The sequence below is a fragment of the Sceloporus occidentalis genome, unplaced genomic scaffold (assembly GCF_023333645.1).
Source record: "Sceloporus occidentalis isolate IW3139 unplaced genomic scaffold, rSceOcc1.0.p SCAF_75, whole genome shotgun sequence".
NCBI lineage: Eukaryota > Metazoa > Chordata > Lepidosauria > Squamata > Phrynosomatidae > Sceloporus > Sceloporus occidentalis.
The window spans coordinates 3853015-3879688 of record NW_028317055.1 but is presented as its reverse complement, the minus strand read 5'-3'; the positions used below and the strand labels follow the sequence as shown (position 1 = coordinate 3879688).

Genomic DNA, 26674 nt, shown 5'->3' with positions numbered 1-26674 from the left:
TGGGAAGGCTTTCCACAAGATCTTGGAGTGTTTCTTTGGGAATTTTTACCCTTTCATCCAGTAAAGTATTTGTGAGGTCAGGCACTGATTTTGGATGAGAAGATCTGTCTCTTGGTCTCCTTTCCCGTTCATCCCAAAGGTGTTCGATGAGGTTGAGGTGAAGGCTCTGTGCGGCCAGTTAAGTTCTTCCACGCTAAACTGTGCACTGAATTACAGTCATGCTGGAGTAGAAAAGGCCCTTCTCCAAACTGTTCCCACAAAGTTGGAATCATAGCATTGTCCAAAATGTCTTTGTATGCTACAGGATTAACATTACCCTTTACTGGAACTAAGGGGCCTAGCCCAAACCTAGAAAAACGGACCTAGACAATTATCCTTCTTCGGACAAAGTTTGCAGTAGGCATTATGCATTCCATTAGGTAGCGTTCTCCTGGCACCCGCCTAACCCAGATTCATCCATCAGACTTTCAGATGGTGAAGCTTGATTGATCACTCCAGGGAACACATTTTCAGTTTCCCCCTGTTCCAAAGTCTAGTGGCGATGTGCTTGGTATTGAACATAGTGATCTTTGGCTTGTGTGAAGCTGCTCAGCCATGGACACCCATTTCATGAAGCTCCTGACAAACAGTGCTTGTGCTGATGTTGCTTCCAAAGGCAGTTTGCAACTTTTAAATGAGTGATGTAAAAAAGGGGCAGATAATATTTACACTGTACAATATGCTCTTCAGCACTCGAATGCTCTTCGAGTGTGCGTGGTCTACCGCTTTGTGGCTGAGACATTTCCACTTCACAATAATAGCACTTACAGTAGACCGGGACAGATCTAGCAGGGCAGAATTTTCACAAACTACCTTGTGGCAAAGGTGGCATCTTATGACACTGCCATGGTTAAAGTCACTGAGCTCTTAAGTACGACCCATTCTACTGCCAATGTTTGTCTATGGCGATGGCTGCCTATGTACTTGATTTTATATACCTGTTAGCAATTGGTGTGGCTTAAACACCTCAATTCAATAATTATGGATTTAGATTTGCAAAACTAATGTGGTTCAAATCAAGTTGCTTATTATGACAGGCATTTTATAATTATTTTTGATGTGACTGGTTTACATGATGAACTTACATGCCTTTGCTGCATCTCATCTCAATCATTTACTAAATCATTATTTTACCAAATGATCTGTTTGATGTAACAAACCATATTTTTATTGGGCAATGATAGAATTGAGCCCCTATTGTTATATTGCAGATTGCTTTGGAGTGCAAAAATAATAATTTTTTTTTTTATTATTATAAGCTGCCATGGCAACAGTTCCCCTTTGAGATCTAGGCTGCAGAAAAGGAATATAAACACCAATCCTTAAAGGGTTAAGAGGGTGACTGAAAAGAGAAAAGAAAAAGTAAGAGTTCAAAAAGGAAGAGAGAAGGGTACAACAGATGCTGCTCTGTCCAGTTGCAGCCTTTTGATAGATTGTCTTTCAGAAGCACTTCCTGGCTGCACACGTCCATCCAGTACATTGAGATTGGGTGCATTCCTCAACCTTGTTCAAATGTTCATCCTACTTGTGGCTGCTTTCCATAATGGTAATAAAGTAGAAACTCTCTAATGCCACTGAAAGTTAAGAATAGCTGCAGTATTTTTGAGCGTGCCACCTGTGTAGCCCCCTAAATATTATTCCTGGTTACCCCATTGGGTTATCTGGAAATTAGTTGGTTATCCACATTATCGTGGTCCCTGATTGAGACACAGTCTGGGTCCTAGGATTATTGGGAGTAAAGGGGTTTATGTAAAGTTCTGTACAGAGCCGTCCTTTGAATATGTAAAAATTGGACCCGCATTCCCACATGTACCTGTTTGTGGTATAGAGCTGGAAAAGAAGCACTTTTCAGCATTTTCTCACATTTGTCACTAGGACCAAGTGACAGTAACTGGGAAGTATATCCCAACATGCTGTGCAAATGACAAATCCTACCAGGCGACAGGTAAATATTCTCAATGCTTGCCTCACAGCAATTGCACGGTTGGGGGTAAGGTTCTCCTGGGTCCTGGATCCCCTCCAGTGACTGCCTTTGACCAGCATATAGTTCCTCACCAATGTTCCTCACCAATGTTCCAAGGTTTCCTCACCATTGAGTGTTCTGCACTGTCCACATCCTATCGTCCAGTAACTTCAAGATTAACTTATCCAGCGTACATATCTGCAAGTTTTTATTGACAACTTTATACTGTATCACATTATTCTACCACTGTGAGGAATTTGAATGCTTAAGTAGCTTTATTAATTTACCATGGCTCATTTTTATTTTCAGTAAATCTTAAAAGAGAAAGATGTTTTTGGGGTGGTTTTTGAAAATTATATGGGCTATGAAGAGAGTATAATAATTATATGGAATATTTATTAGCATTGTCGGAGAACTTCCGAGTACTTCTATACCTTGGGGTTCCAAATTATGTAGATATCTTTATCGAGCGACCCGAGAGAAATCAGACACACAGACAAGAGTGTTTGTATAAGATTCCTGTTTATTATGACGCATTATGGATATATTTATTAAATCATACGGGAAATAACACCCTATCCTAAACCAATCATAATACATAAAATAGTTCTATACCCTTATTAGTAAACATATTTATACAACTAATAGCGAAGAAGGTCAGGATGATGTATCCAGACAAACCTTGGGCTTAGTATCCAAACAAACTGGCGTTATCAGTAGTTAGTGGAAATATTCTGTTGCGAAAAACAGAATATGGGACATAGGTCATCCTGTATTCTTCCACAGCATGTCATGTGCAGCACGATCAAATGCTTTGAGTTTGCCGCAGGATGGCAGTCATTTTAAACCAGATAATATAAACACCCCCATCTAGTGGTATTTTTTTGCACTTATTATTTATTGTGGACCCAGATTCTTACCATAATGTTATCAAAAAGTATATAATTCTGAAGTGTCCTTATTTCAGAATGAAAATCACATATGTACACATATTCTTCTTAAATCCTGTATTGCGCCAACATTTTAACTGCTTGTTGAGCTTTAGAAGCTTTATTTGGAAAATCAATAAACATTGTATATGTCACTAGAGTTCATAGTGTATTTTAATGCATGCCTATGAAATAATTAAAGGTTTAGCATTGATGGACACGTTTAAAGAAAATAGTCAAAATGGAAAAGGTTAAATGTAAAGAAATATTTCAATATTCAGGGGAAAAAAACATCGGAGCTCTCATCCATGCTTTATGGTCCTTTCCCTGGGCCAGAGAGGAGGAGACAAGAATATTGTTTGACAATGCTGGATGAGCCCCTCACAGCATGGGCATAGGAACCCCTAAAAATCTAGGGGGGACAGCATTTTCCCCCATCAGATCCCCACTTTCTCACACTATCTATCCCCTCTCCCCCCTCTCACACTTTATTACTATCTACCCCCCTCCCTACCCTCCCTTCTCACACTATCTACCCTCTCCCTACCCCTCTTCTCACTAGCTACCCTCTCCCTACCCTCCCTTCTCACTAGCTACCCTCTCCCATATCGCCCCCTTCTCACTAGCTACCCTCTCCCTACCACCTCCTTCACACTAGCTACACTCTCCCTACCCCCCCTTCTCACCAGCTACCCTCTCCCTACCCCCCCTTCTCCCTAGCTACCCTCTCCCTAACCCCCCTTCTCACTAGCTACCCTCTCCCTACCCCCCATCTCACTGTCTACCCCATGGGTGTCCAAGTTTTTTCTGCAGTGGGCCACTTCATCAGAATTGTATACGTGCGCGGGCCACACTTATTTTTCACTGTGAGAAAATATGGCCTTTAATAAAATATGCAGATTAAAATAAAGTAAATGACACAAAACCTTTACTTTTCCCTCTCACTGATTTCTGGGCCTAGAAAGTTTTGTGACTACAAATTCAGGACTCAGGATAATTAAAAATGAAATAGTTCTATTTATTCTAGGGATGCACCAAAATGAAAATTCTGGTTCCTACGCCCATGCCTCACAGTTGCATTCTTTGAGTGCCAAGGGGGAGACTTAGAGACAAGAGGTTGTAGGGTTTTCTATGGGGTCTATGCCTCTCCAAAGATTTTTCTCAAGTATTTAACCCCTGACTTCAGTGGGCAGGGAGTGGGAAGTAGCTCTACAAGGGTTTTTATTTTACTTTTAACCACCCTTCTCAACAATTGGATGCCTTCCATATGTTATTTTATAATAATGTGTGTGCAAATAATCATTAGATGGGGCTGACATAGAGCGATGTGACGGACGGGGGAGTGACTTGGCTATTCTCATCCCCTTGGCCAAAAGGTGCCAGCCTTCTCTTGTCATTATAATTTTCAATATACACTTACTGGCCACTTTATTAGGTACAAAGTCTGACCCTGCCATCTGAATTTCACAGCTGGAATCGAGACTCAGCAGACCAGGCCACGTTCTTCCAGTCTTCCATTGTCCAATTTTTGTGAGCCTGTGTAGCCTCAGTTTCCTGTTTTTGGCTGACAGGAGTGTAGCCCATATCCGCTCACTGTATATGTTCTCTTTTTCTGGCAATTCTCTGTAAACCCTAGAGATGGTTGTGCTTGAAAATCCCAGTAGATCAATAGTTTCTGAAATACTCAGACCAGCCTGTCTGGCACCAACAACCATGCCACGTTCAAAGTCACTTAAATCCCCTTTCTTCCCCATTCTGATGCTCGGTTTGAACTGAAGCAATTTGTCTTGACCATGTCTACATACCTAAATGCATTGAGTTGCTGCCATGTGATTGGCTGATTATCTATTTGTGTTAACAAGCAATTGAACAGATGTACCTAATAAAGTGGTAAGTGAGTGTATGCTTGTAAAAATAAAATAAAATGCAATTTTGCTATTTAGCCAGAAGGTGGCAGAAGTAACATAGTAACAAAACGAGATCATGAAATAATCTGCTGGGAAAAGAGGTAATTTATGTTCAATATTACTTATTTGATGATAAGCTGATAAACTGTTACACATACGAGGATTAAGAAATACATATGTATATCTATAGATTGTAAACCTGTTTGAACAGTTGTTTCTGCAAGTCAAATTATTATGTTATATACATACCTGGGAACACTCCACGATTGACCAGGGGCACCGCTTCTCCGCCCACTTTTCCTTTAAATGGGGGTGTCAGTGTGCAGTCCTGGCCGCGTCCCGCAAGGGAAGGCTCCGGGTAGCCGGAGCCCAGAAGTTCCCAGGTATGGTTATATATACTACTTGTTATGTCCCGTCTACCCATTGGACAGCGCTAGGGAATATGATGGCGCTATATAAAACTGAAAAAGTTACTATTAAAGAAAAAAATACAATAACGTGGGAGAACAAGGTTTTTTATTTTCTGGTAGAGGTTCTTATTTATTTAGTTATAGATTACTTTAATTTATTTAGAGCATGATTCAGTAGCGCTTTACAAAGAAATGACACTCTGCCACAATGTAAAGTAGTGAGTGTACAGCCTGCATAACAGTATAAATCTGCTGTTCCCTTAAAAATAACTCAACAACATCACAGAGCTGGTGGATGTTAGAGACCTTGCGCTCCCCCACCTTCCATGATGATTCCCCACAGATGCTCAATAGGGTTTAGGTCTGGAGACATACTTGGCCAGTCCATCACCATCAGGTGAACCCGTTACAGTCATAAAATTCTCTGTTGGTGTAATTGTCAAGTTTCCCAATACTTTTGTCCATATAGTGTATAAAATGCTTGTCCCTTCCCCTTGTAAATGCTCATTGGCTAGAGTGAAACAAGTAAAGAAAAAATCCTACAGGTTGCTGAATCACAGCCATAACCATCAATAACACCATCCCCTCCCTGATGTTTTGGCTACTTCTACCTATCTGTTATTTAGATGTCTTGGTATGCTGAAGGGAACATACCAAGACATGTTGGACAATGCTATGCAGCGGGCCTGCTACTTACCTGGCAGACGCAGGCTGCGTCTGCTTCCCCTGTGCAGATCTGCGGAAGTCTGCGAGCGGCGCGTACATCATCAGTTCAGGTAAGGGGGTGAGGGAGGCTGTATGGAGTATGTGAGATTGAATGAAAAAATGAATTAATGAGTATCTGTGAAGGAGTGAGTGAATTAATGTTTGTGAATGAGTATATGTAAATGAGTATCTGAATGAGGGAATTAATAAGTATCTGAATGAGGGAATTAATGAGTATCAATGTATGAATGAATATCTGAATGAGTGAATGATTATCTGAATTAGTGAATAAATATTTGTGAACGAGTGAATGAATACGTGTCTGTCATATCATGGATGTGTAAGGGGGGGCAAAGATGCAACAGGCAGGCTGTTTTGGTGGCAAAGATGCAACAGGCAGGCTGTTTTGGTGGCAAAGATGCCACAGGCAGGCTATTTTGGTGGCAAAGTTGCCACAGGCAGGCTGAGTGAAACCGTCTGTGGAAACCCTCCGGATGCGGGTGTCAGTGTGGCAAAGCCTGTCCTGGTGTTTGTGATTGGGTGTCGGTGTGGCAAAGCCTGTCCTGGTGTGTGTGTGTGTGGGTGTCGGTGTGGCAGATCCAGTCCTGGTGTGTGTGTGTGTGTGGGTGTCAGTGCAGCAGAGCCTGTCCTGGTGTGTGTTTGGGTGTTGGTGTGACAGAGCCTGTCCTGGTGTGTGTGTGTTTGGGTGTCGGTGTGCCTCTCCAGACCCTGTCCTGGTGTGTGTGTCTGGGTGTCAGTGTGGCAGAGCCTGTCCTAGTGTGTGTGTTCGGGTGTCAGTGTGGCAGAGCCTGTCCTGGGGTGTGTGTTTGTCCTGGGGTGTGTGTTGGTGTGGCAGAGCCTGTCCTGGTGTGTGTACGAACACAGAAAAGAACCCCAGCACTCCAATCAGCTTCCAATCCTTAGGTTTCTTTATTCAAAGAAAGCAAAACAAAAAAGCAACGTTTCGGCCAAACAGGGCCTTTGTCAAGCTCAAAAGGCCCTGTTTGGCCGAAACGTTGCTATTTTTGTTGTGCTTTCTGTTTTTGTTTTGCCCTTTTTAGCTGCTAGCTCCAGCTTCCTGGGAGTTGAGTGCTGAACCATTTCTTCTTTTTTTAACTGTCCTGGTGTGTGTGTGTTTGGATGTCGGTGTGGCAGAGCCTGTCCTGGTGTGTGTGTGTTTGGATGTCGGTGTGGCAGAGCCTGTCCTGGTGTATGTTTGGGTGTCGGTGTGGCAGAGCCTGTCCTGGTGTGTGTGTTTGGTTATCTGTTTCCTTAACTTACAGTAGGAACTATTTCATTTTTACTTATCCAGAGATAAAACGGCCACCTAAATTTGTAGTGACTTCAGGGGACAAAACATTCAAGGCCCTGAAATCATTTAGTGGAAAAGATAAGGTATTGTGTTATTTATATTATATTTATAATATAATATTTATTTCAAGGATTAGTCGCACTAAATTGTGGCTTCAGGCTTCCCATGTTGAATGACCAAGTATTATGTATATGTATGTACATATATGTTTTTTCATAAAAATGGGCTGCTCAGTCCGAAATGCCCGGGCCTATTTTTTGTGCCAGTCCGGGCCTGGCCCCAGTGCACAAAGCAAGCTCCATAAAGACATGGCTGGATGATTTTGGTGTGGAAGAACTTTATTCACTCACACAGAACCCAACCTCAACCCCAACAAACGCTTTTGGTATAAACTGGAACGGAGATTGTGAGCCTGACCTTCTTCTCTGGAACTTCCCACAGAAACACTCTAAAATCTTGTGGAAAACCTTCCCAGAAGATTCGAAGCTGTTATAGCTGCAAAAGGGGGACCAACTACATATTAATGTCTATTTATTTGGAATGCAATATCATCATAAAAGTCCCTGTTGGTGTAATGGTCAGGTGTCCCAATACTTTTGCCAATATAGTGTATGTATACTTGCAACGTAGATACCTTTCTGACATTATCGAGACTACTTAGATGTGTATGTCATTAATAAAGATGTATTATTCCCCAGTTTGGCTGCATAGCATAACAGTTAATGGATATTTAGTTTTATCACAACTCAAAATTCTTCAAACAAGCAAAGATTCTAAAATGTTCCTGGATTATTAACATATTCAACACAATCATCATTTGTAAAAATAGGCACCCATATAACTATTATTACTTTAAAATAAGAGAATGGGCCCATATACACATAGCAGTATTATTATTAAACGCGGTATAATGGTTGCAAAGCCCACATATCTTTAAATTTTCTATAAAATGATTTTCTAACAAAACAAATGTCAACCAGTTTACACAAGAACTAAAACTGTCACTTCCAAGTATTTAAAAAAGACTGTTGCTGGATATTGTCATTCTGCAAATATCCGTGTTGCTAATTTATAACATGCCCAAATGTAGCCAAAGTAGTTCCTAGCAACTTAACAAAAAAACAGTCTAAGAACATTGTGTGAGTACAAATTGGCAAAAAATTGTGCTTCTCTAGAATTTGGAAATTTACAAAAGGAGGCTTAATTTGTTTACTTTTGCATTCATTTTGTTGTTGGAAAAGAGTTCCAATATAATTAAACTTCTTTTTAAAATATATTTAATGTGAATAAAACAGTAGTTAACCAAATAAGCTATGCTTCACTGGATTATGCCAAGTGCTATTAGTTATAATGTATTTATACAAAATATAATACAGTGATGTAAAATGTTTACAGTTAAGTAAAAATCTCATCTGTGTATACAAATTTTGAAAAAGTATTTATTGCCATAGCAATCAACTTGTGTTCAACTTGCATGCACAAAAAACACCACAGAAATAGAAAACTCTTAGAAATCTTTTGAAATCAGCTGAACCCTTTTAAAATAACAGTTTTGTATAGTAAAAGGTAAGCTGCCAGCATGCAGTTACTTTTTTCCCACCAACATTATCATAGTAGCAAGCAGCTACACTAAAGTAGCTTGACACTACAAGAAACATAGAAAGTGACGGCAGATAAGAACCATTTGGTCCATCCAGTCTCCCCAACCTCTGAATACTTTCCTTAATCCCTGACCTTATCTAGCTTAGCCTTATGTCTATCCAATGCATGCTTAAACACCTTCACTGTATTAACATCTACCACTTCTGTTGAAAGGCTATTCCATGCATCCACTACCCTTTCAGTAAAGTAATATTTTCTGATGTTACTTTAAAAACCTTTGTCCCTCTAGCTTAAGACTATGTCCACTTGTTGTGGTATTATTTCTCATTTTAAATAAACTTTCTTCATTTATCACATTGACTCACTGTAAGTATTTAAATGTTTTTGTGATATCCCCCCCAATCATGTCTTTCTTCCAGGCTTTATATGTTAAGATCATTTAACCTTTTGTGGTAAATTTCATCCTGTAATCCATGAACCATTTTAGTAGGCCTTCTCTGAACTTTTTCCAACATATCTATATCCTTCTGGAGATACAGTCTTCAGTAGACTTGGGCACCAGGGAGGTCTTCGTGTTCGTCTTCGTGCTCGTCTTCGGGAAAAAAAAATCTTTGTATTCCGCGAATATTCGCCCTTTCCTATCTTCTCTTCGGGCGAATATTCGTGGACATTCTACGTGTTCGTTTTTTCTGGTTTTGTATAGAGGTTAATACGGGGTTAACGTGGTACGGACTACGCAAGAGCTCTGGCGCCAGGAATTTAAATGTCCGTATGAGCGACTCTATTGTTCGCCAGCAGGGGGCTCGTCTGCCATCAACCATTGGCCCCTGACGGCGAACCTACGGATTTCTGCTTTTGTCAACTCCTGCGATGCGGCGAAGATAAGGTAGGCTAGATGGGGAAGGGACCAGGGAGATTAGTAGACGAAGACAATGACAAAGATTCTTCATGTTGTGTGTCTTCATCTTCGTCTACGTTTTACTGCCGCTATCTTCTCTTCTTCATGTCTTCGTAACGAACACGAAAACACACTCTTCGTGTTTGTTTTCATGTTCGCCTGAAGACGAATGCACAATTCTAATACATACTACTAAACTCATCACCTTATCTTAGCAAAATGCTGGACTATCTGATTGCAATCAGTGCCACTTTATCCAGCACATATCTGCTCCTCACTGTCCCTGTATGTCCCTGTAGGCCTCAGACTTATCGACCACTGTTAAGAAGAACCAATAGAGTTCACATGAGTTTTAAAAACAGGACTGATAAGAGGCAGGTCTAGTAAACCATCTTATGTGTTGCGCGTGTTAGGAAAATGGGGGTGCTCTTGCCCCTCTCCTGCAAAGGCCGATGGTTTCACATGTACATTTAAACAATGCATGATGAAAAGTGGGAGTACGTGGTTAGCCAAGCGACGTTGTCTTACTCTGAGCCTCAATCTATGTGGTCATTGTCCTTAGAGCATTGTGGCTGCCAAAAGGAAGTCTCACTGCACTGCAAAAAGTGATCATGGAGAGGAGCTCAAAGTGGGAAATGCGGTTGGCCTCTTGGCGCCAACCAACATCTCATACATAGGTTGCATTTAAATTGTTAAATACATTTGCAATGACCTAAAGCATTATATTCCCAGTAATGTTAACTGAGCATGTGTTTGAGGGTTACAGATTAATCTCGCATCCTACTACAGTATGTTTACCACCTGATGCATATCACAAAGGAAAACTACATGGCAACATTTAGAAGTAAATATGAAACCAATGCATTTTTACAAGTATTTGTAGAGAATCCTGCTTTAAATCCTGTTTCAAACTCAATTTTTCAGATGAATGCTCACTTAAAAGTATTCTTTTCTCTTTGTGTTTAAATGTATTAGAAAAAACCAATGCTGTCATTAAATGCACTATAATTATAATTTACACAGCTGCTAGTGCAAGTGTTTTTTATCATCAAGATAGAATTTGATAGCTGAATTGTTAAATTAATGTAATGCAAAATGAAGGGGTGCTGTAAATGAGTGGGTAAATTATGCCCATTATCAGAACTTGAGGCACAGCTGTGTAAGCCTGGCAAACTCTGCCCATCTAAGAGCTTACATTTTTGTTTTGTTTTGTTTTTTAACAAGGTCTTTAAACATTTTCAGTTTGAATGCCTTTGCCAAAAAGGTAAAATAATTTAATACATACGATGACAAAATTGAACAAAGAGCTGGAACAGGAAAAATGAAACCACTATCAATGTGAAGCCATGAGAAAACAATAGCCGGCTGATCTGCCTGGCATATAATAACCCTCAGTTGAATGGACCAGGATGGGATAACAAGTAGTATGTTATTTTCATTTGTGTACTCATGCAGACATTAAGAACAATAGTCAGATAGTTTTTCATATGCTTTAGAAAAGGGTAATTATGTGCTCACAAAAGGAGAGGATCCGTTTTACAATACGACTTAGCATGAAACAAGAATGTCCAGCATGTTTTTTTAAATTATAATAAAATAAAGTCCCGATGTTCAAAGCTTTAATTCAAACACTTAGAAAATGCCAAGACATACAACCTTTACTTTACTACAAGCCCATGAGTTTTATATCAGTAGTGGGAAAATTAATGCAAGCTATGTTAAAGGATAGGATTGTACAACATCTTAAGTCACATGGGGTCCAAGATCAAAAACAACATGGGTTTAGTTCAGGAAGATCATGCCAAACTAATCATATTTATTTTTTTGATTAGGTGACTAGAATAATTGATCAAGGTGGTGCAGTAGACATTGTGTATCTAGATTTCAGTAAGGCTTTTAAAACTGCCCCACATAGAAGATTTATCAATAAACGGCAATCTCGGAGTTTAGATTCCAATGATGACAGAAAACGGAGGGTTGTAGTCAATTGTGTATATTCGGAGCAAGGTCTTGTTACCAGTGGGATACCTCAGGGATCTGTACTTGGACCCATCCTCTTTAATATTTTTATTAGTGATATTACAGAAGGTCTTGATGGTAAGGTATGTATTTCTGCTGATGACAAAGGTTTGCAACAGGGTTAATGTTCCTGGAGGGATAAGCCAAATGGCAAAATATTTGGGTAAACTGGAAAAATGGTCAGAGCTGTGGCAACTCTCATTTAATCTGGACAAATGAAAAATAATGCACCTGGGGCATAAAAACCTAAGGACAGGGTATATATTATTTGATACTGTCCTAACCTCAAAATCTGAGGTTCTTAGAGGTAATTATTTCAGAGGTTTCCAAGGTAGGTAGATGCAATAGAGCAGCAGGAAATGTAAGCAGAATGCTTGGTTGTATAGGACGAGGTATTAACAGCTCATGCTGTTGTACAGACCACGGGTGAGACCTTAATTGGAGTATTTTGTACAGTACTGGAGACCGTATCTCCAGAAGGATATACATATGTTGGAGAAAGTTCAGAGAACAGCTACTAAAATGATTCATGGATTGCAGGAAAGAATTTACTAGGAAAGGTTAAAGGATCTTAATATATATAGCCTGGAAGAAAGAGGTGACAGGGGGGATACGATAGAAACATTTAAATACTTAAGGAGAGTTTGTTTAAAAGAAGAAACACTACCAAAACAAGAAGACATAGTCTTACGCTAGAGGAGCAAAGCATGCAATATGTATACGGCTAAGCTAGATAAACAGTAAGATGAGGCTAGGCACTAAGGAAAGTATTCAGAGGTTGTGCAGACTAGATGGGCAACTGGTTCTTATCTGCCGTTGCTTTCTATGTTTCTAATCATTTCTGTAATTTAGGAGGGTTACTGATGTAAATATAGGAATACAGAAAGAATGATAGATTTCCTAACTAAGCTATGCACCAACAAATATATTGAACATTATAGGATTTATAAGTGTAAGAAATAAGTACCTAGTTTAAATAAATCTTGCGTATAGTTGCCAGCTTAATGAGAATATCTAGACAAAAGAGGAAAATCCATTTTAGGATTTGTTTTTTCTTATTTTCACTGCTTTTCCACGGTACATTCATTACAGTCCAGATGTTCGGAGATACTTTTTGCTTTTAGATCAATTCAAAACGTATGTGATATCCTGTATAAAACATAACGATGCATGAACACCTGAAACACAAACTGGTATCAGAAACCAAAAGTTTAGTAATAACTTATACCTCCACTGTGGATATAGAAACTTCCAGTTCAAGATAAAAAAAAAACTAATCTGAAATCCAGATCAGAGGATCAGAGTTTCTTGTTTTTCATTCATCATCTAAAATCCAACATTACCTTGTGGCAAAGTATAATTTTCTTTTAAAAATACCACAACAACCACATTAGCATGGTAAATTCTAGACCCCCAGGAGCATGGTCATGCAAAGGAACTTCCCAGATGCCCAAAGCTCTGCCTATCTTGGGGGTTTGTCAGTGGATTAAAATGTGAGGCTTACTGCAAGTGGGGTGAGGCAGGGCAGAATTACATGGTGGCACCTCCTCTGCGGCAGACTGGACTGCCCGCCGCTTGAGGTCCAGGGCCATCGGCAAGGCCTCTGCCTCACTGCTCCCTCTGGGTGATGGAGATGCTGACGTCACATCCCAGGACTCAGTAATGAGGCCACACGCATTGCAACAGAGCAGCGAGACATATATATGGGCCTGGCACTACCACCACAGGACTTCAGCAAGGTAAGTGATGGGGAGAAAGTGGGGGAAAGATAGCGAGAAAAGGGTAGAGGGAATATGGATAGAGAAAAAAGTAAAAAGCCCAGAATGTTTATGTGTATGGGCAAGGTTGAATGTGCTTGTCTATGTATATGTTTATGGGCAGATGTGTGTGTTTATGGGGAGGCAAATGTAAGGGTTGAGTATATCTGTGTATTTTGACACTCTATGCACTACTATCACTGTTTTGGGCTTAAAGGTTATAGAATGAATAAAGGGTGCATGTGACCTAGATTGAGAGGAGATTCTGAGAGGATTTTGGGTGCTGGGTGTGTCTTGTGGATGTAATCTGGGCAAGTCCCGTATCTGTGTGTAATATGGTTGCTTGGACAAATCATGTGGCTACTATCTGGGTGCTTGGCAAATCTTGTTATTGGTTGCTGGGGGCAAGACCTTATGTGTCATATGAGTGCTGTGCAAGTCCTGTGGATGCAACCTGAATGCAGGGCAAGTCCTTCGGGGTGCAACCTAGGTGCTGAGGCAAGTTCTATGTTTTCAATATCAGTGCCAGGGCTGGCCTTTGGGGTTTACATGCATTATTTATCTACAGGGTTTGAATGTCTTCTTCAGTTGATCTATACCTGCAATGCTATGTTTCTATGTGTTGTTTGATCTATACCTGAACTGGGGAAGAGAAGAGAGGTGTAACACGATGAAGGAGGAGACAAAGGGGCTCTGGGGGTGATGACACCTGCTGTGTCCAGATACGGAGGAGAGATGTGCTGCTCTAAATTATCAAGTACCCAGAAAGCTTTCTGCTGCCCCAAATGAGCAATCAGCTAGTCTACCGGGCGGATGCTTTTACATATACGGGAGTTGAGGGCTGGGGACTTAGGCGTCATGAACTCGGGGGAAGGGGTTGATATGAATGATGCGCTCACATGACTCTGTCCCAAGGGCGGTATATAAGGGGCAGCAAAATTAGTTTTTGCCTAAGGTGGCAAAAATCCTTGTACCAGCCCTTGGTGAAGGTATGACAATTTAAGGGCTTCAAAGGGGTAGGAAGTGGTGTAAAACAAGTTCCAAGGTATGGGCATGGGTGGGCTATGATATTAGCAAATTATGGTTTGAGGTCCCCTGATCAGATCAGGGTTGAGACAAACATTGCTCATAAATTTAAATGAGGATTAAGACTATTTTAAATGCAATGATAAAAATATTTCAGCATTTTTCCTATGTTCAAGAGGTTCCTCTATCACTCAAACTACAGATTGTTTTTTTTGTTTGCTTGCTTTGATTTTTCTATTTTATTCGATTCCCTTGATGTCATGTCCAGGAGTTGACTTTGTTTCTGTGACACTCTCTGTACCTCTCATGCTGCTGAGAAAAAAACGTGGAACGCGTTAATATACCATCATTTAAAGTACCCTGTGGTCTCTAGTTTTAAAAATATATGGTTTGATGTGGGTAAATTGAGGATAATATAATAATTTAAAATAAGATGTGGGCCCAGGATGACCAGATGTCAAAATTACAATTCCAAAACTAAAAAGGTATGCATTTCAATACATGGGTGGTATCACTTTACTCAGGAGATGTTGCTGAACAAAAATTAGGGTATTCTCTTGCAGCATCACAAAGCAGACTGACAAAATGAATGGAAGAATTATTTTTTTTCTATATGTATTTTTAATACTAAAATGCAGTATATATATGTGGTATCCAAAGAAAGTTCTATAGAACATCGAGTAACCCAGTATTTTTTTTTTTTACAATGTGATGTGTTATACACACATTGTACGACTAATAAATAAATTTTTTTTTTTATTGAATTTGTAAGTGCCTGGGATTTTCATTTATCTTGCAGATATTAGCCCACTAAATGCAAACAGGCAATGCTCAGTTGGTCTGGTTGTCAATTAATAGCAAACTAAGAACTTCCCAATAGCCAATGCCCTATACCTCTGATCATTTCTGAACCTGTACTGCTGGTCCAATCAGACTTACTGACTTTGCGTTGGATCTTCCTTTTCCTTTGGATTTTGCCCTTCTACCACTAAATGCTGTCAGATATGTTTCCCAATGAAAGGTACAACCAAAGTATGTGCTTCTCATATTTGGAATACAGAACTAAACCCAGTCCTCAGACAAATATAAGTTAACAGACACTCTTTGATAAGATAAAAACAAAAAATGGTTTAACCACTTTATTTGGAAAAGAATAAGAAATTGACATGCATTTTAAAGGTATTTAAATAACTCATGATAACTTAGCATTACATGTATAGACAATATACACATATTTATACAATGCCTTCTCATCATAGTTTATTTACAAAATATAACAATTATATAATCTATTTTATGTAAGAGATGACCACACTACATGACATTGTGTGAAATAATAAATCATGGATGCTTAGGTACAACCTAAATACAATGTTCCTAAATAAAATCTTAAAAAATATTGAGAAAAATGTTGTTCTATAATAAGGTACAGAAAAAAAAAATGTATTTTGAAGTTCATGACATCAATGACACCTTCTTCTGAAACATTTAATTGCATTTTGTTCTAAAGATGGCATAACAGTTCACAATAAAAAATCATTATACATCATAGGCCACAATGACTAGTAAAATTGTATATATTACCAGAAATACTTTGACATTTGCTTATTAATGTGAAATTAAAAATATTGTTACCATGATGATATGAAATAATACTAAACAAAAGGAAATTATGGATTGAAGAATGGTAACCTTTTTTTTTTAAACAGGAGAAAAAGTTAATATTAAAAGTATCTCAAATGTATGTGTTTAATGCAATTTTTTAAATAAAATTATATTTAATTATTTTACACATATTCCACAAGTTCTATTATAATCACAAAAAAGTTCCCATGTTTATTAGAGCATACTGTACCTGTGTCTATTGGTAGTTGTGATGCACACAAAAACAAAATCTGTCTTACTAATAATAAAAACTACTAAACAAGGTTAATCTAATCTATTTAAAAATGTACACTTCATCCATCATACGCACTTTAATGCACATGATAGGGTACGTCATTTTGTATCTTATTGCATGCAAATGCATAGAGGGGTTCATTAAAATCTATACATTTTCTTTTTTTTTTGCCCCCAGCTGTTTGCCTTGCAGAAGATTTGTTCAGTCAAACACATCTGCTCAGCAGTGTGCATGCAGGTTTACGTAATGCTAGCCAACTCATGTGAGATTTCCACGAGAACAAAGTTCTCCAATTGGTTGTAATGGAAGAGCATTGCAGTATGGAAGATTTTTATTTTATTAATTATTGTATGTTTTTTTTTTAAAAAAGCATTGGAAAAGTAGTTATTAAATACGTCACTATCTGTTAGAGTATTTTTGAAGGAGAAAACCGTCCTTTTAAATGCTTTTGGGAAAATCAAATATTGTGCTAAAATTCTCTGGATCCACAAAGTTGGTTATTCCCTCCTCAAGCAATTTCCTTTTTTCTGTTTAATGAACTTATAAAGTTCATACGATCTTCTATTAATCTGTGATTAAAACATTTAATATAATATCTAATAAAGTCTTTCCATTTCTAAAATTATTGAGGCAATTATACAATTAGTGTTTATAACAGTTACGAATTCTAAAATCCATTTTGCTATAGAATATAAAAGTGACCTTTTAAAGTATTCCTCATATTAATGCCTTATAATAACATATGGTATATGTAAAGTATGCTATCTGAAGAAAAGGAAAGAAGTCATTATCGTAGTTTTCATTGAGACTTGACATTTTTTTACTGCAGCACTCAGTCTTCATAAACCCTAGAAGAAAAGGAATGACAAAAATAAATAGATTTAAATATTTTTTATTCTTATTTTCGGAAAATGTATTCATGGTATTGATTTAAATATATCCACGCATAGGATCCTCAAAGTAGGATTTTTGAGAGGAAGGGAAACAGACAGCATTGACATAAACAGTCAAACTGTATTTAACAAAGTAGAACAAAATTACCAGTTCTGAAATCCAAACCTCGTGTTTATATTTTTAGTTGGATTTCAGTACTGGTAATTTCTTCTTCATGTGGTTGCTGTCTTACGTCTTTTAAAGCTTGCAAATGGAGTGCATTCCCTCCGTGGGGGTGGGGTGGGTAGAGGGGATTCTGATGACTCCCTCTATGTATTTGTATAAAAAAAGGTTAATATTATGCTTCGAGCTATTAGTAAAGCAGTAAAGCGCATATGAGGGCAGGCGTGTAGCTTTCAGTTGCATAATTGTTTAACGTAACTGGTGTCTGATTTCATAAGTCTTCACAAATTACAGAAAACATTGCATTTATTAAAATACCCCATTCACCTCGCTCACGGGAATACAGTGTACCCATTTAATACCTTGAACACAGGGCAAGGCAAATTTTTGAATCACAAGAAAGAAATGTTATACCGCCTCTTAACAAAAACAAGTTCAATCTCCCCATGGCAATATCAGTTGCTTCATCTATATTTCAAATGTTATGGCTGCTCCGGTTTCAAGGGTCTCATATCATGTGTTAGAGTATCCGATTATTCACAATTTGAAAGTGTTAAATGATGTATAATAAAAATATTATATAGGCATTTGGTCATTGTATTAAAGCCTCTCCAATAGGTGGTCACATAATACTGTAATTGGTTCTTATTTGTGGTTCTTGGCTTACACAATACTTCAGTTACTTTTCAATAATTTTATTGTAACGTTTAAAATTTTAAAGAAAACTTTATGGCACACCACACACCTACAGCCCTACTACTAAAAAAAACAAACACATTCACTAAATATACTCGGTAGGACAAGAAGAGTTATCTTACACTCACCCATCAAGTTACCAGGATAGGTGACACATTGCTCAGTTGTAGAAATATACATAATTTTTTCCGTGTTTAGCCAATACCAGAGAGGTAAAAAGTATTATTCTCATCTCTCAGCTAAGTAAGAATTGTCTCACTTTTGGCACTACTGCTGTGCATGAGCAATGTGACACACACAGGCACTATGGACGCTCTCTACCTAACACTCATACTAAAAAAAACCTCATGGGCCATCAACCTTAAAAAGATGCTAGAAAACTGGAAGAGTCTTCCAGCAGAAGTGACAAGCTATTCTGAAGCTAAGACAAAAAAAAGGACAGATTAAGGTCAGAGTCTTTACTTCACAGAAAATGGGAAGACTAGATGGGATAAATGGTCATCTGCCTTAAAATTCTATGTTTCTGTGTCTAAAATGGCTTTGAATTGGAACACTTAATAGTACCGAGACAGCAGCAGGGGTTAACAGATTTCAGTTAAAGACATACTCCGGTGAAAAGCAAATCCGACTCCACTGTTGCAGTGAGTGAGCTCACAATGACAAACCCCACCTGCCTGTACAATAAAGTTGCCTCATGTCCTCGGTGGGAATACAATGGTCTATAAACAGAGGCTGACACACGAGGGCAAAGTACATTTCCAGTGGAAAATATGGAGACAATGATCCACAGTCAACAGCTGCTTTCTATCTATTTATCTACGTATATAAATATAATGAAAGGAATTTGGCAGTTGTTGTGTGGTCAGTTATGAAGTACAAATTATGCCATGCTTACAGCATAACAATCAAATATACTTTGTCAATCAAAACCTCATATATAAAATGTATATAATAGAAAAAAAAGAAGACGGATGGAGCCCCTCTAAGTTCTCAGGGGAAATCTTATTGCCCACAGCTGAGGTTCATCAATGAAGGACTGACACATGCCTTCAAATAAATAATTACATTGAATATTCTAGACTAATCAGAACTCACTGCCCTCGAGCATCAAGCATGAATTCCCTTCTAAGGTTCTATTAATAGCCGTCAAATGCATCTCATTATCACATTTTGACAAGGTTGAGGGAAGCAACTGGGAACCGAGTTAACATTCTCTACACATGGCAGTAATTGAAATGTATATATGCAGTATACCACATTCAGAATATTAATTCATCACACGAAAGCACTGTAATTTGTTTGATTTTTTGGGGGGTTAAAATAAAGGATAATTAAATTACTGATAAGCTCCGTTTACCTCGTATGAATCAATAAGCAACTGATTTTATACATTTTTCTTTTTTTTTTTTCCAATACGTACCTGCTTTTTTCCTTCCATATTGTGTACCATTTAAGGAATTTCTTAGTGCTGTGAAGTTTGGGGTGCAAACAGTACTGCTGTCCTCTAAATCTTGATACATTCTGCATCGTCACACTGAAAAAAGAAATGCAGCATTTCTATAGATGACAATGGCATACAGAAAAATCCCAGAAACACATAATAAAATAGTGTTAAGCGGTACGTATACAAATGATGGCATGTTTTACTTTCAAGTGACATTATAGTCCGTACAATAAACCACAGCAACCAGCCTCAGAGGGCAAAAAACGTTGCTCACCAGCTTTGTATATACGCCAACTACTAATGTCATCATCTTTCTCAATCATCAACTGATAAAACCCCCTAGATTAATGGTGGACCTTATCAGATGTTTAATCCCATACAGTAACTTCATCAATAAACTCAAAGTTTAAATGTCTTTGATAGCATCCAAAAGAGCATGTTATGTGCTACAAAACTGCCAAAGCTAATCCCCCTCCCCAACAAGTCTTTCTCTACTTGAACGTTTTTGCTTAATAACAGAAGTCCAATAAACAATAAAATCATTTTTTAAATGTGTCATACTTTTCTGGATTCAGTTCATGAATTCTTTTTCTAGTCAATGCTGGAATTTGTCCAATCGTTAACCATTTCCCAGATAATAAAATAAAACACTGGTTAAAATAATTTGTGTTTTGGCTGCTTATGTGGACATAAATAGCATGATACTAATGTTCTTTTAAGAGCCCATTTACTTTATTTGATCATAAAACCCTACACACAAAGGATAATGTAAAGAATGAGCTTGCTTCACATAATATGTTTAATACTTTAAAACAAAATACATACATAAGAAGTGCTAATGTTTCAGGACATTCTCTCTCTGAAAAATCCAGATTAATTACAGAATTACCTGCATGCTTAACAATCTTTGTGGTTATGCAATATGTAAAAGAAAAACACCTTAATTCACAACAGTCCGGAACTGCTGGACCGTATACCAAAAATGTGGTATATGGCTTTAGTAAACCCCTAGGGGCAAAAGTAGATGCAGTTGTAACCAGTTTAATGGGGCTTCATCATCCCCTGTCACCCCTTCTTTTATTGATTTAGTTGGGAAGAGGGGACATGTTATGATGTAATATGGGATTTAGTTGGGATTTAGTTTAGTTTAGATTTAGTTGGGAAGAGGGGACATGTAATATGGGAATGGGGAGGGGCAGACAGCAATGGAGGGTCACAAAATATTTAGGATCTCTGTCTCCAGACCTGTAGTTTAGATCTAAGTATAAAGCAGGACCATAGTTTTATTTTTTTGGGGGCGGGGGGGAAATAACACAGGTGAGCATTTCATCTTTCTTTTAAAGGGACATTGACTGTGAGGTCAACTATTTTATGATGTTTAACAAAGAATAGGTGTTCACTTTTCTGGTAGCCGCTTAGTGATGTCATTCAAACAGTCCTACAAGATGCTAGCACAGTTATGATAAGCATGTGGGTTCAGAGATGGTGCCACTGGGATTGGGGAAAGGTCTATCACACAGGCATATACTGCAAGGCAAAAAGGGAGCTGAATGAACTTATTTTTCCTTTAAATTAGTTACTAAACATATCATTATTTGTTCTTTAATATCTTTAAAAGATAGTTTAGCTACACTTGACACATAATCTTGTACCATTTCACTCTCACATTAACCTACACAAACACTAACTGTGTCATATAGCATAACATTTTACAATACATCTATCTCATTAACTTTTATTACACTGAGGGACCCGAGGAAGGAACCCAGAACATAATTATTTACTCTAGATGTTGAAGGAGGACCTTCAACAAGAGAACATCAGAGATATGGTTATCTTTGTGATAAAAATATCAAGGTTGTGTGGTTGTAGTTTGATATTTACATTAGCAACAATGATGAAAGACAAAACACGACCAAAGGGTAATTTATGTGGCAAGATAAAAAAAAATACTTACAAGGCTGGCACATTGTTTAAAATATTCATGCATGTGGCCAAATTCAAAACTATAATTTCAGTAGATGTTAAATATTTACCGTTGCCTAATGAACACACATTTAAAATCAATATTCTGAGACCTCGCATGTGAGACCTTGGTGGTTCAAGGGCTCTAGACAAGCTGTGGTTCTCTTACTGTTGGTATAGCCTACAATTCAGAGATAGCTTATCATTATATCTAAGCCTAGTATGATATAATGAGCCATTGAAACAAGCATAGAAAATAAGATGTGGGCTGGCAAAATTCAACACGGGAGGCTAGTACAGCTATATTACAAAGAAAATATAGATGCTCCATAATGATGGCCAGTCTTTCTAAAGCCACATCATGCACAAGGCACCTACTTAGGAGTGGATAAACTTTACGAGACCCACCCATCCTTAACCATGGCATTCCTTAAAGATTAATTTCTGTTCAGTAGCCACTGTTGTATGTGTTATGGAGCCATCACAGATCATTTGATCAGCAAACCTTAGCCCAGACAGCCAGGGGATGCTAAGTCAAAGTCTACATATACTCACATGCCACAGGTCATGGTAAAAAAACAATAGTGTACCAGAGAGGCATATGTGTGTACTGCCTCTATCCAGCTGCAGGCAATGAGTGCTGTGGCGCCAATGCAGTCAGCGAGGACAGTATGCTATGTAATATACATAAATACATAATATATGTATATGTAATATATGTAATATACATAAATACATAAAGTAGGACCTTGTGCTGCATTGTTGAATATAGTGACGAATTCTGGCCTAGGCTGGCAGGTCCAGGTGGGTGGTAGCCCATCTGCCACAAGACACCTACTAGGTGACATCATGACATCATGTCCCAATGCTCAGAAGAAGGACTATCTTGGATTGAACGTAGGGAAGCTCTGAAGATTACTATGTATTATTAATTAGGATTCCTCAGTTTTCATGCAGCAAATGTGCAGTTCACATTTAAAAAAAAAGAAAATTCCATATTTCAGAAATAATTTTTTTAAATAACCAGCTTGTTTAAAATATAATTTGCATGAGCTCTAATTCTTTGACAGTACACGTGGTATTTATTTACAGCTGCCAATTTTAAAATCCAGCTATACATATTACACATACACCCTAGCTTTCGGTACACCCAAATGTTTCCTAAGAAGTGCCAGCTAGACAAAAAAAAAATGTAGGCATGTATGCCAGCTGCGTCTTATATAATCTAGGTCATTTTCAGCTAAACATTTGTTAAATTTGGCACCAAAACAAAATCTACAAACAGAATGTATTGTAAACAGGTCTGTAATTAATTTTCTTCTAAAAAATATGCAGCGACTACATATTTTCTGACCTGCAGTATATGTGTGTTGTAAAAAGGAGGTGTTAAAATAGCTAAAGGTGTCTATCTAGTGAAATCTTATTGCTCTCACTCAAAGGATCATTGTGTGTCATTCAAATAACTAATCTCGGTGATGTAAGGTCAAAACGAGTTATCAGTAATGTAAATACATACATGGTTTTTCTAATGCACTGACAAACGAGATAAGAGCCTTTGTCAGAACAAAAAGAAGAATGTGTACCAATTTTAGAATTATCCGCTTTAAGTTTTCTCCATGCTTTAACGAGATTTATCAGCCACGTGGCTACTCAAGACAGTCTACTGTTTTTACTAGCACTTGTCACAAACCTAGTTAAAAGCTGAATGGCTGTGATCTTCAGCTGTAGCTGGATCATAAATCCAGGGTGGAAAACTTAACCCCTTAAGGACAATGGGCGGTCCCTAAACCCATTGAAAACAATGCATTTTGAGCCTGTACATGTACGGGCTTTGTCATTAAGGGGTTAAAGGAACAGCCGTGTCCGTTTATAAAACTAAAAGAGCCATCACTGTCCCTTTAAGGATCAATATTCAAATAAATCACTCACTACGTCACTGTATGCAAGAGGTTTACTTTACCTACCATCAAACATCTACATTGCATAAAATCAAGTAGAAAGCTATTACATGATCAGTGGTGACTTGTAGAGCTATACGTGTACAGATTTGCATGACAAACATTTTTTATATGTTCAAAGGAAAACTAAAGCTATATTAATGTCCCATAAAAATACTTTAAAATGCCCAAACATGAGAGCATTCCATCAAACTGACATGTTTTTGGCAGACTCTGTACAATATTTTCTACTTTTCTGAAAGATGGGTATATATATATATATATATATATATATATATATATGTTGTAAAATGAATAGGCTAGAATGTGCATGTTTGCAGTTTTGTACCATTATGACTAGTTGTTGCCTTGAATCTTTAACCAGTAATTAATTTGTGGTTAATAGGAATAAAACAAAAATCCAGGCACATATTCCATGCAAAGCAACTCTCTGCCAAATGAAAAGCGTTCTGACTTTGCATCCCTAACCACAGTTAATATAATGAATGCATGGAAACAGACAAATATTAGCAAAATTTGTCTGAAGCACTCAATCATTCATTCAACGCTGCAATAAATAGGTCAGCTGCAAGGGTAATATTTGTATTCCCAGTTCACCCTGTTAGTTAACGATCTGACACTCAGGAGTTTAAACAAATCCATTTCATAAACAAGGCTGTTTCAAATGCTTGTATGACATACTGTTTGACACTGCATGGTGTAATCGCTGAACACAAATGGCCATATTAATCACGTCAAAAGTAGAGCACTTTTGGAGCTATCGCCATTAAAACCAATGGGATATTCCTGCCGATTGATGCTCGTTTATGTTTGGTGATATGCAATGGAAATGTGCCAACATTCACAGAAAATATTTCTTAATTCCATATAGAAAGTAGGAAAGAAATCACTACATACATTATCATCTTTTCCTCGCAATATGGATATTTTGGTTTGATTTCGACTTTCTGCACATCTGTATATCTTATTTTTGGACCCTTTCTGGAGCATTTGCATTTTGAACCTAGGGGGAAAAAAAAAGAAATCAGAATACCCAATAAATCTTCCATATGCAGAATACATTTTAGCAAAAAACTAATGTTGACTCTAATATGATTACAATCTATACAGATAAATAATATCTTCAATAAATAAAATGAACGATTGCTGTAAGTGAGTTAACTTTGTTTTATAAATACCTGTTTTATGCTTGTTTACTATTAGGGCTCTGTATACTAAATTCTACCTCTTTAAGAACCCTCTCAGATAGCATATACCGAGATACATCGTAACAAAGTAACATGATTTGGAATTTCATAATAAGTGCTGAATAAAGGTTATTTTCTAACACACCTATTACTTTCATATAACATGCAATCCTGTATTGTATGACAATCCCACTGAAAACACAAATGCTAAGCAAAAAAAATGCCATAACACTATTATTTAGAATGGAAATCAGTTGGAAGAAAATAAAAAAATAGTCGTTGAAAATAGTAAATTGTCTATTTTAGAATTGAAATCTAGAAACGTAGCGTTTGTCCAGTTTGACCCATTTTTCCTGACCTTAATCAGTCCTTGATCTCGCTTTAGACCCAGGATAGCTAAATGCCTATCCCACGCATGTTTCAATTTCTATACTGTATTAGCCTCTACTACATCTGCTGGGAGGCTGATCCACTTATCCAATACCCTCTCAGTGAAGGGAACTTTCTTACGCTAAAACACCACAATGTAGTTTGTAAATTAGAAACAAACATCGCTTACCTTCCACTTGCACTGTACATGCTGCTATAACCAGCACCAGCAAAGCTATTGCAATAAGTTTCATGACCAAATCCTTGCTCGGTTTTACTGATCAAGAATCTTCTCTCCTCCTTAGTCTCTACTGCTCAGTAATGTGTGAGTTTCAGCTACAGTACGTCCCCTCTGTCACTATTCTGTTCCACCTCCAGACTGTGCTGTGCTTGCCCGTCCGTCCTCTTTTAAATAGCTCCTACAGCTCTGAGTGCAAAGTAATTAATATGCATAGCAACCAAACTACTCACTGCAATTTGCGAACAATGTGAAGGGTGGAGATTGTTAGTTTACCCTACCATGTTCTCCCTGAATGTAATAGCTGAAGAAGAAGAAAAAGAAAAGTGGAGGCTGCAGACATGACTCTAAAAACATTAAAAATTAACCCGTGTCATAGCAAAAATAAAACATAAAGTTTTGGAAAAGTTTCTTGGAATTAGATTTAAAAAATAAAAAAATATGCACTGATAAAAAAAGAATGCTATTAAGTTGTACTATTGTATATTTATTTTATATATCAATAGTAGTCTAAGCATGTTTTTTATACATGAGTAGCATAAGAATAAAAATATCCGATTGAGTAGAAACTGTCAGTTTCAGGAATCAAGCTTTTACTGGACTGCTACAACCCACTAGTCATACTTGAAATCAACATTAACTTCTTCAAACTAGTGTCTTTAATATTGAATTAAGAAATAATAAATTGTACTGATATATTGTGCAAGCAGGTTCCACTAAAGACAAGCACCCCGGCATCCACACTCGGACTGGTCATCTGACACACCAAGCAAATGCCCAGTAAGCTAGTGGCCATTGGCGTTATACATTTAATTGAACTGCCACTCGAACAGCAGATCTCGCCCTTCAGTGTGTGGAGTACAAAGCGCAGATTATGGCCATGCATATCCAGACAACAGATGCACATATTTCATTTAGCAGCCGTTAGCCAAAATGTGCCAAGGACACTTTGCATTCCCTACTGCCATCTTCTCAACAAGTATCCCTGGTGGGGCATAGAATGGATGGAGCAAACTAAACACTGGGCAAAACAAAAAAGGGCATGGATGATTTGACAAAGCCTGGAGCAGAACTCAGGTCTGGTAAATGAATTCATAGTGAACATAGACCCTTCAGAGACTGCATAAAAGGAAACCACATCCTCAAGGGTCAAAAAGAGCAAAGTTCTCATGCTAAGCCAGGATAGAACACTAGTGATCAGTACACGCAGAAGATCCTAGTAATGGGACTATTCAGGCATGGACATCATTGCTGTCACAACACTGCTAAACCTACCTATAGCATAGTTGCCAAC

General features: G+C 37.9%; 1 protein-coding gene across 1 annotated transcript; it reads right to left on the bottom strand.

Annotated features, from left to right (window-relative positions):
* Nucleotides 1-17299: 17299 nt before the first annotated feature.
* Nucleotides 17300-25396, bottom strand: LOC149285899 (C-X-C motif chemokine 14-like). Its single transcript, XM_089494779.1, has 4 exons — nucleotides 25333-25396; nucleotides 24484-24589; nucleotides 19640-19753; nucleotides 17300-17315 (listed from the first exon to the last, which is right to left on the bottom strand). Exons 1-4 carry the CDS (start codon nucleotides 25394-25396, stop codon nucleotides 17300-17302), a joined length of 300 nt encoding a protein of 99 aa, XP_089350905.1.
* Nucleotides 25397-26674: the final 1278 nt, after the last annotated feature.